General features: G+C 46.8%; 1 protein-coding gene across 7 annotated transcripts in view; it reads left to right on the top strand.

Annotated features, from left to right (window-relative positions):
- EML5 (EMAP like 5) overlaps nt 1–15,230 on the top strand; it is a 1,317,369-nt gene that overhangs the window by 529,294 nt on the left and 772,845 nt on the right. For all 7 annotated transcript variants that reach the window (XR_013600929.1, XR_013600930.1, XR_013600931.1 and 4 more), the window contains exon 9: nt 12,238–12,494. Coding sequence is in view for 4 of the 7 variants with exons in the window: in XM_078660021.1 (XP_078516147.1) it covers nt 12,238–12,494 (257 nt within the window). In the remaining 3 variants the exon portion in view is untranslated. The remainder of the gene's footprint in view (nt 1–12,237; nt 12,495–15,230) is intronic.

Raw genomic sequence — 15,230 nt, 5'->3', positions numbered from 1 at the left:
GGGACTGAGTCTATGCCACTCAGAGGTGACCAGGAGGCACGGAAGCACAATGCCCACCCTTGTCAGGAAGTTCAGAAGAGTTCACAAGAACCTTGTCGCTGCAGCTGTGGGGACAGGACCTATATATATATATATATCTCCTTCAGCCACTCCACTGGACTTCATTGGACTGACCACAGCTGCGTCCACTTCAGCTTCAGAAAAACCACGACCCACCACCACCTGCAACAGGTTCCTCGCAGGAACTGGAACAAGATCACCGCCGACCAGCTCACCACCTGCCTCAGCCAGAACCCTCCCGCCAGCACAACGGACCCCAACGAAGCAGCCAGCAACCTCACACAGTAGATCACCAACTGCGCAGATGACCTCGCACCTCTGAAGACCCCCCCAGCAGACATAGCAGCAAGAAAGTCTCTTGGTTCACCGACGAACTTAAAACTCCAAGAAGAACTGCCGCACCCTCGAGAAAACATGGAGCTACGACCGGACCACAGACAACATGACTGCCCTCAAGCACGCCACCCACAATCACCACCAGCTGATCCACACCACCAAGAAGACAGCATACAAAGAACGACTGGACAACAACGCCCACAACAGCAAGGAACTCTTCAGCATCGTCAAAGAGCTCTCCAACCCCAGCGCCGGAAACAACGACATTACTCCCTCGCAAGACCTCTGCGACTCTCTCGCCTCGTTCTTCCACCGCAAGATCGCCGAATTACACAACAGCTTTGACGCACCAACCACGCACCCAACCACCGAACCAACGCCCCCACCACCACCCTCCACGCCTGGACCCCGGTCAGCACCGGAGACACCACCCGTACGATGAACACCATCCACTCCGGATCCCCAACCGACCCCTGTCCCCACCAGGTCTTCAACAAGGCCGACTCCATCATCGCACCCCAACTCCGGGACATCATCAAGGCCTCCTTCAACACCGCCACCTTCCCGGAAAGCTGGAAGCACGCCGAGCTCAGCGCCCTCCTGAAGAAACCAACTGCGGACCCCACCGACCTCAAGAACTTCCGCCCCATCAGTCATCGAGAAGACAGTCAACAGACAGCTTGCCGCCTTCCTCGAGACGAACGGATACCTCGACCACTCACAGTCCAGCTTCCGAGCCAACCACAGCACCGAGACCGCCCTCATCGCAGCCACTGATGACATCAAATCCCTGCTCGACAATGGGGAAACAGCGGCCCTCATCCTCCTGGACCTCTCCGCAGCATTCGACACTGTCTGCCACCGCACCCTAGTGCAGCACCTCAGCAACATCGGAATCCAAGATAAGGCACTGGAGTGGATCATCTCATTCCTCGCCGGAAGAACCCAGAGAGTCTGCCTCCCCCGTTCAGATCCGAGGCCACCGAAGTCATCTGCGGCGTACAACAGGGATCATCGCTCAGCCCCACCCTCTTCAACATCTGCATGAGCCCCCTCGCAGCCATCGCACACCAACACAACCTCAACATCATCTCCTACGCCGACGACACCCAGCTGATCCTCTCCCTCACCAACGACCCAGCCACCGCCAGAACCAGCCTAGACGAAGGGATGAAAGACGTCGCCGAGTGGATGAAGAACAGCCGTCTGAAACTGAACTCAGACAAGACGGAAGTCCTCATCCTGGGATCATCTCCCTCCGCCTGGGACGACTCCTAGTGGCCCCCTGCCCTGGGCACCACTCCCAAACCAACAGACCACGCACGTAACCTGGGCTTCGTCCTGGACTCCTCCCTCTCGATGACCAGACAAGTCAACACCGTCTCATCATCGTGCTTCAACACCCTGCGCATGCTCCTGAAAGATCTTCCGATGGATTCCCACCGAAACCAGGAAGACAGTCACCCAGGCACTCGTCACCAGCTGACTGGACTACGGAAACACCCTCTACGCCAGAACCACAGCCAAACTACAAAAAAGACTCCAGCGCATCCAGAACGCCTCCGCACGACTCATCCTGGACATCCCCCGACACAGCCACATCTCCGGCCACCTGAGAGACCTGCACTGGCTCCCCGTCAGCAAGAGGATCACGTTCAGTCTCCTCACCCACGCACACAAGGCTCTCCACGACCTGGGCCCCAAGTACCTTAACCACCGCCTGACCTTCTACACGCCCACCCGCCAGCTACGGTCGACTAGCCTCGCCCTCGCCGCCGTTCCACGCATACGCAGAGCCACCGCCGGTGGAAGATCCTTCTCCTACCTGCCAGCCAAGACATGGAACTCCCTCCCCATCCACCTCTGGGGAACCCAGGACCATCTCTCCTTCAGGAAGCAGCTCAAGACCTGGCTTTTCGAGCAGTAACGGACTCCTCTCCCCCCAGCGCCTTGAGACCCTTCCGGGTGAGTAGCGCGCTATACAAATGCCATGATTGATTGATTGATTGATATACATGAGATGTCCCACATCAGATGTCGGTGTCCAGGTGGTCGGTGTCTGGCGGGAGCACCAACAAGCCTTGGTAGCCACAACTGGCGTGGAAGACAAAAGATTCAATTGTTGGGACCAGCAAGGTCCCAGAGACTCACCATGTGCAGGAGAGTCAGAGCCGGCACTGAACAGCAGGAAAGACTACCATGGCAGAAGAAGACCTTCAAGAAGACCCACAGGCCAAAGGCACAGAAGTCGCAAGTGAACCCCAGACAGCTCACCAAAGATGAAGGCCAATGATGCACAGGATGCATGGGAGGTCGCTGTTCTTAGAGGGATGAGATGCTGGGGGCTGGAGCTTTTTGTAGCCCAAAGATCTCTGGAGTTCAGCCCCAACAAGCCTTTCCAACTGCAAGTCGATGAGGTGAAGTGGAGTTTAGACCCAGCCACTCAGACGAGGGTTACTGTCCTCCAAATTGCTGGTAAGACGAGTCAGGACTCGTGGGAACCACAGATCCACCACCGGTGTTGCTAAGCCTCAGGAAGACCATAGGACAGCAGGAGCAGCAGACCAGTCAACTTCAGTGGATATTACTTTGGATGTCCTTGATGCCCACAAGTCCCTGGTGATCTTGATCGAAGCACAGACGAGGCAGAATACTTGTAGAACAGCAAGACCAGGGGTAACAGGAGTCTTCCTTGATGCAGTCTTGGTTCTAGGCGAAGCCCAGGGAAGTCCAAGTGTCCAGACAGTTGAAAAGTGTCTTTGTTTCAGAGATGAGTTTTGTTATTTGATGAATCTGAAGACACACCCACTGGGGAGCCCTTAAATACCCAAGGAAAGGTTGGAACAACTCAGGGGTCCCTCCGAGGGGCTGGGCAAAGGGGAGTATACTCCCCTGTCATTTGTCCAATTTCGCACCAGAGCGGGAACCAAAGGTTCCTGAACTGGCTCAAACCGGTGTATGCAAGGAGAGCACCAAATGTACCTTTCAATACAGCCTAGTGGCGCTGAAAATCAGGTTAGCAGGATCCCAGCAAACTACAGTCAAAACACCAGGCAAAAAGTGGGTGTAACGATAAAAGAAAGATCCTACTTTTCTACACTGCCATAGTTGGTTACAGATAGTTGCTAAAATTAGTTTTACACTGCTAAATTTCACACTCATATATATATGCTTGGACTTAGTCACCATTACTTGAATGCAAATCATTCAGTATCAAGTTCTTCTTGGTGTTCTATGACAATTACTACTAGTGGTTCCTCAGACAACATTCGTCTGCACACACCTCTTGAGGTTGGAAATTAAGTACATCATAAAAATAACAGTTAAATTCACTGAAAAAGTCAGTTAAAACTGAATTATGCTTATTATTCAAACACCCTCAAACACTGAACTTTGCCACTTACTTACGCCCATGAAAGACATCATAACGTGCACCCAATACAATAGATGTGTGCCATGTCAGAGTCCCCTAAATCTCTAAAGTAAGTTTGTACAACTCTATAAGGAGCCACAAATGTGATATTATCCAAGATAGGATATCCTGCAGGCATAGAGACAGCGTAACTCTTTGGATTTTGCTTCAATCATAATTTGAACATCTATTAAAGTGGAATGTCCTAGGTATAGTCTTTCAAAGATACTTGGTACTATGTTTATGTACAAAGAGTACACTAGATTTCTTAAGAGACTTCTAACTACAGATTCGTTACCTTTTGAATATTCCCCCCAAGTTTCAGACTGGATGCAGAAAATCTTCATCAGTACCCCCGCGTGCCAGTACATAAGGTACTGTTCCGTTGTGGAAGTGACATGTGGACTCGTATATAGGAACCACCCTTGCGCACTAATGTCCAGTCCTTTATGTCCACGGCTGAAGATGCAGAGCTACCCCTTGTCTATTTGAGACTGTAATGCTCTCCCAAAAATGTCTTACCTATCAGTGTGCAATGGATGTAGGGTCTGTTGCAAACAAATGGACTGTGAGAGATCCTCATTAGGATTAACTGTGGTGGCTGGGGTCGGATCATGACTCCATGTCCTGCAATGAGTGTGCCTTAATGCACACTACAGTTATTAAGGAAAGGGAAGTGAAGCTTTATGACCTGAAGCACCAAAACCTCCATGCCGTGACTGATCAAGGTCGAAGTGAAGGTCCCGTTCTCACTCCTGTTGTAATTTCCATTGTAGAGCTTTGCCCAAGAAATCCAAGATGAAGCAAAATAAGTTCAATTGGGACTCGCCTTTTCCTGACTCTCTTGATTTCCAGAGAAGGCGCAAAAGCATCAACGTACCTCTCGGTCAGTCAGGCTCATGAAGACGAATCTGTGAGCCGATTCTGACCCTTCGTTCTGTTTCCAGGGCCAATATCAACTCCTTAACAAATAGAGGAGTTTTGTGAGGCCTTGCTTTGCCTCCTTGGCATGTTACTGGCTCCATGTGGCACTCTTTTGGCCCCAAGGAACCGAGAGTTCTCCCAACTGGGCCCTCTACTGGCAGGGCGCCCTCGGCAATAGTTGGGCCCTCTGAAACTGAGACTTCCATCATGGTGCGGCAACCCATGCCAGAGCACGGCACATCGAAACGGATGCATACAACACTGGATGATAATTCACTACCCATTGTGTTGTCAAATGTCGAGTTGGTGCCGCTTTGACCAAGGTTGCAACCCTGATCATTCTGGCCTGCAGCCTTTGACCAACCTTTCAGTTCTGGCACAATGTCCTTCTCTCATTGACAGGTTTATCTTCTCTATACTTTGGTTTCCACTGATTCTGATAATGACGCATATGACGCTCGGACAAGTTTGCCCAGCCATATACTGAGGACAGCTGATATGAGGACCTCCAGGATGCCAGTGGATTTGACACCTCACCAGACACTGACCTTGTCCTTCCTCCCGAACTGGCAACAGAAGAGAGTGCTCCTTCGCAGTGGTAACGCGAAGGGCAGCTCATGTATCTGACCTAGGTCTGCCCACTGTGGAAGTCATGACCAACATGTAAATGTAAATGTAGTTGAGCTTATATAGCGCACAGCTACCCGCAGTGGGTTTCCCGGCGCTTGCTTAGGGAACCCTTCCTGGTATTCCCCTGTGAGATAGCAGGGTATCCACATACTGAGGTTCGCCAACCGGGGCAAATTACTTTTAACTCCTGCTTCCATTTAACAAATATCTCACAGATCTCCTTTCTGGGAGTTGGGCGAAACCCTGCTCTGGTACCCAGTTAATCGACAGATTGTGAAGCACCATTGCCCTGTCCAAGGTGGTCTGGAATTTAACTCAGTATCCCCCTCCAGAGAACCTTGTTATGCGGGTGCACACCATATATCTTGTTACACCATGTTATACCCAGACACACTGGTTTTGAGAACCTGAGCCTCCTTTCTTACAAAAGGGGTGATTCCTTTTTGTGTTTGAGCAAAACATCATCCTCCAGACATTCTTTGCTCCACCTCACGTCCCTAAAGAGGAGGAGAGACTGTAACACTTGGATACGAAAAGAGCCCTTAGTTTTTACATTGAACATACCAGAGACCCCAATGTGGACAGTTACAGGTAGATTCATCAAGCATTTTTGCGAGCGCAAACGGTGCGAATCGCAAAATTCGGGTGTTTGCGCACGCAAAAATGGCATTTGAGATTCATCAATGGTTCATGAACTCGCAATTTGAAAAATCGCAAATAATTGCGATTTATCAAATTGCGATCGCATTTAAGAAATATCAATTTGAGATTAATTAAATGCTATTCATGAACCTTTTAAAAATTGCGAAATTGCTATTTTTGGCCGCTATTTACCGCGAAGTCACTTCGTGGTAAATAGCGAAACCTTAGAAAAATGCACTTTAGTGCATTTTTCTAAGTTGTATGTTACACACACACATGTCCTTTGGACATGTGTGTGCGCAACATCAGTCTACATTTTCATTTTAGGGGTGCTACAGGGTGTCCTTTGGACACCCCTGGCACCCTTGAAATCGCATCCTTATTTGCGATTAGCAAATTGCTAATCGCAAATAAGGAATGACTCCCCATTCATTCCTATGGGCCTTTAGGCTTAAGGGGAGTTATTCCTTATTTGCGATTAGCATTTTGCTAATCGCAAATAAGGAAGCTGTAGAAATCGCAATTTTTTGTGCGATTTCTACATGAATGCCGTTTTGCGAGTCTTTAATAGCGATTCCTTAATAATCGCTATTAAGGACACGCAAAACATTACAATGATGAATCTGGGGGCCAGTTCTTTATTGGATTCGCCAGATTAAAGAACAGCAAGGCAGTGCAGAAGAGGACCATTTCTCATAGGATTGTACTCTACATCAAAATCTGTTACTCATTGGCTAGGAAGCATCCTCCAAAGGGATAGTGGGCTCATTCCACCAGGCAAGGCTGCTACGACTGCATTGGCACACAATGCTTGTTGTGGATATTTGCCAAGCTGCTGGGTGGGGATCCATACGCTCATGAAGTATTACTGTCTGGCCAGCCAGGTCCATTGAGATGGGCATTTTTCCCACTCAGTCTTGTAGGACTTTTTGGTTTGTGCTAGTTCACAGACCAACCTCCTGGATGGTACTGCTTTAGTATCTGTTCAAAAGGTGAGGAATCAGTGATTAGAGATCTCCATTAGAAGAACAAGTTATTTACCTTCAATAACACCTTTTCTGGTAGAGGCTCTATCTAATCACAGATTCCTAATCGATCCTCCCATCCTATCCATTCAGTGAATTTGAAAAATCTGCAGCTTGCTGTTACTACCTGTTTTTTTTCTATCTCTACACGTTCCCATGTAACTCTCTGTACTTTTAATTATTGTTTTTTTTCTTTCTTTTTCTTTCTTTATTATCATTATTTCATTTTTTTATTAATCACATACAATAAAATCTTGTTGCCTGCACTGTTACACTGGTCAGTCACATTGTGATTTAGCATAGACAGTACTTAGCCCTATCATAGACGCAGGTAAGCAACTAAATCCAATTTTAAAAGCATGACTTCTGCCAATAACCACGATGGGAACCTAATGTGTCTTCTAGCTTTCTTTCATCCGCTGCTGTTTAAATCATACATGCATCTTTGAAGTGCATATCTTAATGTTCCAGTGCAGTTCCAGTGCAGTCCCAGTCATTACATCAAGTCCAACCTTGATAGCTGTGTTAGTGAAATGCCATGGACATTGTGCATGCTATAGGCGGTCCACACGAAATGGATAAAGAAATAGATTATGTGAGTGACTAAAACGGTGAACCTTTAATGTGGGGTGCTTCAACACTGCATAATCTGCCTGAGGCTTGAGCCGGGCAGTCTACCTCAAAATCTCTTGCTTATTTTTATTGCCAGCACCTACCCTGTGTGTCCGCTCCCCCCCTGCACCAGCGCGCCGTTTTTAATCGCGTCGCTGTAATCTCACCGATTTAGGGTGTAGATTTAATTTTAAAATACTGTATTTGCACTTTAGTGGACTGACTTCTGCCAGCGCTGCCCCCCCCCCCCCCCCCCCCCCCCCAGAGGTTCCGGCCGATTTTAGGGCTGGGTTTCCTGGGACTCGGGTGGAGTGAATTACGGCGGCCATCTTGGGTGAGTCAGCTGTATATAACCAAGGCAGGGGCTCAGAACTCGAGAACACTGCATAATCTGCCTGAGGCTTGAGCCGGGCAGTCTACCTCAAAATCTCTTGCTTATTTTTATTGCCAGCACCTACCCTGTGTGTCCGCTCCCCCCCTGCACCAGCGCGCCGTTTTTAATCGCGTCGCTGTAATCTCACCGATTTAGGGTGTAGATTTAATTTTAAAATACTGTATTTGCACTTTAGTGGACTGACTTCTGCCAGCGCTGCCCCCCCCCCAGATGTTCCGGCCGATTTTAGGGCTGGGTTTCCTGGGACTCGGGTGGAGTGAATTACGGCGGCCATCTTGGGTGAGTCAGCTGTATATAACCCAGTGACCATGGCTCCGCGCAGCGGACGCGCTCAGAGGGCGCGCCGCATTCGCGCCGGAGTCAAGCCAGAGTCCAGCCCGTCTGCACCCGTCCGCGACAGACCGGGACGCGGGGCGAGTTCTCTTAACCCCGTGTTATCCTCTGATATTTCTGACCCTACTAAATACCTTATTCAATACAATAAGCAGGAACTACTGTCTCTATGTCCCAGGCTGCCTACTGGCTGCACACACAACCTCCAAGTGGATCACTTACCGGAAGATTGTGATTTCTGTGACTATACTCTCCAATCCCACGATAAGACCATTCAGGCTACCTCAAACCCCAACATGCTACTACTAAACTGCAGGTCATTGAAAAAACATAGGCTTGAAATATACGACCTGCTATCCACCAATAAACCTGATGTGGCCTTCTTAACTGAGACATGGTTGGATGAGGAATCATCCCCTGATATACTTGAGGCCATTCCCCCGGGCTATAGTCTCCTTCGGTTAGATAGGCACATACAAAGAGGAGGAGGGATAGCCCTCATTCATAAATCAGAGCTAGAATGTACCTTATTGAAAGCCAATGTACCCCATAGCGAATGCGGTCTATTTTCCGTCAAACTAGGACCTAAAAACGTGGTCAATGGCCTATTGATATATCGCCCGCCTGGAGCAGCTGGACGTTTCATCAGTCAATTTATCGACTTTATTACTCAGCCAGCTCTCCGATATAAAAAGTTTGTCATTTTAGGTGATATAAATCTCCATTTTGACAATAGGGAATATAAGGAGGCTCAGGATGTAGCGTCAGCTCTGGCTTCATTGGGGCTGAATCTACTATCTACCGCCCCTACTCACCTACATGGTCATCTTCTTGATCCCATTTTTGCCAACTGGGACGGCATTATAGCCTTCCCTCCGGTTGGCATAATCTGGTCTGATCACTTTGTCGTTCCGATCCTGGTCGACAACACACTTATAGAAAACAAATTAGTTAAACTCCCTTCCCTGAAGCGAAGAAACTGGAAAAGGTTTAACCAAGAAGCTTTCAGACTTGCGCTCTGCAAATATCCTCCTCCTCATAGCAACTCCCTCATGGAGGCCTGGAAAAACCACGAAAAATGGCTGTCCTCTGCCCTGGATGAGATAGCCCCCTGGACATCCAAGCCTCTTGCTAGGCAATCCAAAACCGCTCCTTGGTTCTCGGAAAAATTAAAACTTGCTAGAGCAAGATGCAAAACGCTAGAACGGAGTTGGAGGAAATTCTATAGACCGGAGGACAAACTTCTATATAAGTGTGAGTTACATAAATATTATAAACTAGTGAGATCGGAAAAAAGCTGTCATCTTAAAAGCAGGATTGACGCAGCAGACAATCCCACAAAAGAGCTCTTTTCCATCTACAAGGAACTTACGATCCCAACGAGGTTGGAAGCTAAAGACACCTACTCGAAACAACTATGTGACTCCATGGCAGACTTCTTTGTGAATAAGATAGATAAAATCTATGCTACCTTCACGGAGGATGAAACCAGCCCAAGTAAACTTGAAATAGCCAAGACCAGCATCACGGGGACTCCCGGTCTCACAGGCTTTACCACTCCTGATAAACAAGAGTTATTGAGCATTGCAAATAGCATCCAAACTGGCTCTCCGAGCGATGTGTGCCCGCCGACTCGATGGAAAGGAGTTTTGGAGACCACATTAATTGATCACATCAGCCTTATTGTGTCTCTCTCCTTTCAAGAATGCCCGGTTTTGGATGCTTGGAAAACTGCCCAAGTAATCCCCCTTAAAAAAAAGGCTAACATTCATATTACCCAATTTCAAAATCTTCGCCCTATCTCTCTTCTCCCCTTCTGCGCTAAACTTGTGGAAAAAGTAGTTAATAGGCAGCTTATGAGCTATCTAAAAGACCATTCTCTCCTGCACCCTACTCAATCTGGGTTCAGAGCAGAGCACTCTACGGAGTCCGCCTTGCTTTTTTCCACCGAAACTCTGAGGCAGATAGTGGATGATGGAGGGACAGCAGCGTTGATACTTTTAGATCTGAGTGCAGCCTTCGACACCGTGCTGCACTCAACGTTGCTGTCTCGGCTATCAGATATGGGAGTAAAGGGGCATGCCCTAGCATGGATGGAGTCCTTTCTGGCTGACAGGCATTTTCAGATGCACTGCCCCCCCTTTAAGTCTTCTCTTAGGAAGGCGTGCCACGGTGTTCCTCAGGGCTCTAGTTTGAGCCCTACTCTATTTAATATATACATGGAACCCCTGGCTCGCATAGTGGAGACTTACGGGGTGGGCATTGTCAGCTATGCTGATGACACCCAGCTGATGTTCAAGCTCACACCGGACCACAGAGAGGATGCCACCAATTTCTCCAACTGTCTCTCCTCTGTGGCAGCCTGGAAGAATAAGAACTGCCTTCGCCTTAATGGCGATAAAACCGAGCTTCTGGTGGTAGGAAAATCTTCCTCCATATGGTCCCATGCGTGGTGGCCTACGGAATTAGGCAGCCTACCCTGCCCTGCGGTCTCGGTGCGCAACTTGGGCATAACACTCGATTCTAATCTCTCATACTTACCCCAGGTCAGCAAAGTCTCTGCCAGATGCTTTAGCGTATTGAGGGTTCTCCGAAAGGTATTAGACCTCCTCCCCATGGACTCCAGGAAGACCATTGTTCACGCCCTAGTAACCCCCCATCTGGACTATGGGAACGCCTTGTTACTGGGCTTGAGCAAAAAGGGACTCCATCAACTCCAGTGTGTCCAGAATGCCGCTGCACGTCTCGTGCTAAAGCTTCCCCGCAGAGCTTCAGGGAAATCTGCCCTGTCCAAACTTCACTGGCTCCCCATCAAGGAGCGAATCAAATTTAAAGCATTATGCTTTGCCCACCGCATCGCTCATGGTACAGGGCCAGACTATTTAAAAAGCCTACTTACAATACACCGCCCCTCCAGAAATCTTAGGTCTTCTGGGGCTATGCAGTTCAAAATTCCCAAAGTCACCAGAGCCAGGAAGGGTGGCTGCTCGTTTGGATATCTGGCTTCTAAGTGCTGGAACGAGCTCCCACTTGAGATCCGAATGGAGCCCTCAGAAACAAGGTTTCGGGGAAAACTGAAAACCCTCTTATTTCCACGAACTTAACCCTCCTCCCCTCAGTTGGCTCCCCCGTTCTCCCTCCTCTAGCGTCTATGCAGTTTTCAGCACGGGGACACTCTGTTCTTGAGTAACCAGGCGCTTTACAAATGGCTTTAAATTAAATTAAATTCATCACTTGTGCTGAGTTTCCAGATGTTCTGCAGCCCATGGCTAATGGGCTCTTGGACCATAGAACTATCCGGGCCTTCAGTATGTTTGAGAACATCTAAGTTAACTGACCTCTATTTGTTCTTTTGTAACTTTTAATTCTAAGTCATCCTGAATGGAATAAGAAGGAGGTGCACGTTCTTATCCTGGTGAACTGTTGTTAATCTTCTGCCTCAGTTTAGTTTGATTGAATGGGAACATTTTGGGACCCTTAATAAAATACCCAACTGTTATTTACGAAGAGTACTAAAGCTTTGACTTTAGAGGGGTTAGAGAGATAGCACAGGGGTTTCCTAGAAAACATTGTATGCAGTCCCAGAAAGCAAAAGTGTACCTAACGAATCGTTTTTATTGGCGGTTGAGTTACAGATGCAAATGTTGCCGTAGAGGCCAGTAGTGCACTTACCTTATTATGACTAAAGAGCTGCCTCCCTGTCCTCCTGAATCTCCAGTTCTACTTGATACATCAATGTGGAACTGTGTGGATGTCAAATACACCTCTAGCCCAACTTCAAGCGTGTGATGGGATATTTGCCACGTGACTTATCAGTTTGCACTACATGCATTTTTGTGCATTTCTCACAATGCCTTCTTCTCCTACAGAGACATGACGGAAGTGGTCCATATAAAAGACCGGAAGGAGGCGATCCACGAGCTGAAATATTCACCAGATGGCGCATTCCTCGCTGTCGGCTCCAACGAAAGCACTGTCGATGTTTATGGGGTTGTTCAGAGGTACAAAAAGGTTGGAGAGTGCCTGGGCTCCCTGACCTTCATCACTCACATGGACTGGTCATCAGACAGTAAATTTCTACAGACCAATGATGGCAGTGGAAAAAGAATGTTTTATAGAATGCCAGGTAAAGTAAGATGGGATTCTTATGCTGTGACTTACACATTGTTTGGATAACAAATTAAAGTTCTCAACGTTTTACAACACTAATGAACCAATTTAATTAACTGAGCTTAACTTGAATGCCCTGTGTTTGGCTGTATTAGATTCCTTGTATTTAAACGACCTTGATTTTCCTTTACGTTTATTTTGCTATTTTGCATTTTGTAACAAGATTCCCAGTAATAGAGTTTTAATTTTTTTTTTAAATGTTTGTTACATTTTGTTTTTTTAATAGTTTTTGACATTTTTATAGTTTATTTAATTTCTCGTTTTAGTATTGTTTGCACAGTAGAGCAGTGCTCTCCATTTTTCCTCGTTATTTATTCCCTTGTAATTCCACTTCTCCTCCCCTGGTTGCAGGAATCCTTCCCATGCTCCCAGGACTCATTAGAGGTGGTCCACACTGGTCTGATATCCGCTTCCGTTTGCCAGTCTCATCTCAGCTATTTAATCCCAGCAGATTTATCAAACATAAATGCCTATCTGGGTCCCTTCATACCAAGAGGGTGCCCCAGACCTATTACTCTCCAAGTTTAGACTGGTTTGTAAACTGTAGAACAAAGTGCAGCATAACCCATCTCATCCAGTGCTTACCCTGCCTCCTATAACCCTCTTTACCAGCTCGCCATTATTGCTTCTCAGAATTGGCAGAACACGAGGGCTGATATGTGTTTGTTAGTTTTTGGTAATAGTTTTGTTGAAGTGATTTTCGTTAATTCAATTAATACCTGTGAAGGATTTGAGGTATACTTTACTCTTCATCTACTACTGCTGATAGAGAATGCTTAGTAGTTTAATGTTACATTTCCGCTAACACTATTATCTCTGTTGCTCTTCACTGCCCCCCCACCCCCCTGTACTTTCTTTCAACAAGGTGATTGTAGGTGGGGACTTAAATTTAAGGGTGTAAAAACACTCAGTGCCCGGATTATTTAAGGCATATGCTGGAATGTGTTATCACAACCAAATATGCTCCCAATGTAGTCCATCTGCTTCTAGCAGGCACATTTTGCTGGTGAACAATTACCTGCATTGAGGAAAAACATGCAGGAATCGCTGCATAAGCACAAATTCTGCTGTTATTTTCCAATTTTCAGTGGCAAATGTAGAATGTATTGCTATTACTCCATCCATTAATTTCAGATCTATGCATTACTTCCAGGTGCAGGAATATTGGCATAAGCCCTACATTAATTGGAATCAGCCTCTAACTGCTTGTTGTTTAGACCTCAGGTAGCTAAAAGTAGAAAGGGATCTCTCAGTGTCCTGTCACAGATCAGGACTGGTGTCCACCACAGACCCTGCATATTGGGCCCGTTAAGTAGCACTTCAGTAGTACTACTTCATGTACTACAAAGTGCAATTCACATTCATATGGGCAGATATCTCCCCATCCACCTCTCCTATCCGTAACTCTTGATAAATGTCACTTACCCTTACATACAAGTCAGATTGACATTGCTGATGCTTGTTTATAGCAGTCTTAAATGTCTGGCAAGATTGATGCTATCTTCCACATTCCTGCTGCAGTTTTTCTAGTGACCAAAAGGTTGAACTGAAATGCAGAAAACTGGTGACGTTCGAACAAGGCTGTTTTCTAGATGCAATGTTGAGCTTGGAGCAGGCCGAATGACAACTCCACCCAATGTGAAACCAAATTGCTCTTGTGGATAAATGAAACACAGCAAGGGAGGAGCCATAGGAGCAAGGCAACTGAGATTTACATTGAAGCTAGTCAAAACAGTATACACTGCTTACTGTAGCTAGACCACCAAAAATAAGCTTTTAACTGTGTGATGGGGTACATCAGTTTTGTTCAGGTTAACTTTGTGCAAATGCTTACAACTAAAAAACTATTTGTTTACCAATGTATTGCTATCTCATCTAAAGTGCTATGGGCCGAATATAGTGTGTGTTTAAAAACTGAAAACAGCCTTTACCATTTTAGCCCTCGCCTACATAACACATGTGCTGTGGTGCGAGACATAATGTTTATTTACTATTCAGTTGGCTTACAACCTGCCCACAGCATACCATTGGTTGTCTCTGTTGTCACTCACATTTGCAATCATTCTATTGCTTAGCTCTCGTAGGCTTTCCTCTCTTTTTGGTGTTAGCTCCTCCCAGGAGCATCGGCCAAGTATGTGTTCTTCCTCGTCTTTATTCTTTTTTGCTGTGCACTGTTTTTAGGTCGAGCCTGCGCAGCGCAAGCGCTGCTCTGTGAGGCATGCCGGATTGGAGTATACACTTGAAGCCCCATCCACTCTCGTTCCGTATTTTTCATTGGCTTGTGTCCTTGTCCTTTGTGAATGCTGACTTCTGATTCGTAAATTGGCTTGTTAGTCCCTCTTTAGTACTGCCTTGTTTTCATTTGTAACCTTCCATGAGGACACCCCCTTTTACATGTGTTGTTGCTTGGTAGGCTTTAATTACAGCCTCCGAGCACTATTTTGTTTAATGTTTTTCACATGCCTGCTGTTGCAGGCAGAAAATGCTCTCTCGCAACAGCTTTATTATTTGTTTTACATAGCACATCTTGCCATGCTGATAGTGGTGCCGTACCTTTGCTTAACTTGATGCTCCAAATGTGGCTGCATGGTTTTTTTTCAACTCTTTATTTAATTTTTGTATTCAAATTGCTCCATGCCACACTTACACTTTAATTTCGGCTGCACCCCTTTCCTTAAACAAGCTGAGTCTA

This window comes from Lissotriton helveticus, chromosome 9 (assembly GCF_964261635.1).
Source record: "Lissotriton helveticus chromosome 9, aLisHel1.1, whole genome shotgun sequence".
Lineage (NCBI taxonomy): Eukaryota > Metazoa > Chordata > Amphibia > Caudata > Salamandridae > Lissotriton > Lissotriton helveticus.
Note: the sequence above shows the minus strand (reverse complement) of the source record. Positions and strands in the feature narration are given on the sequence as shown.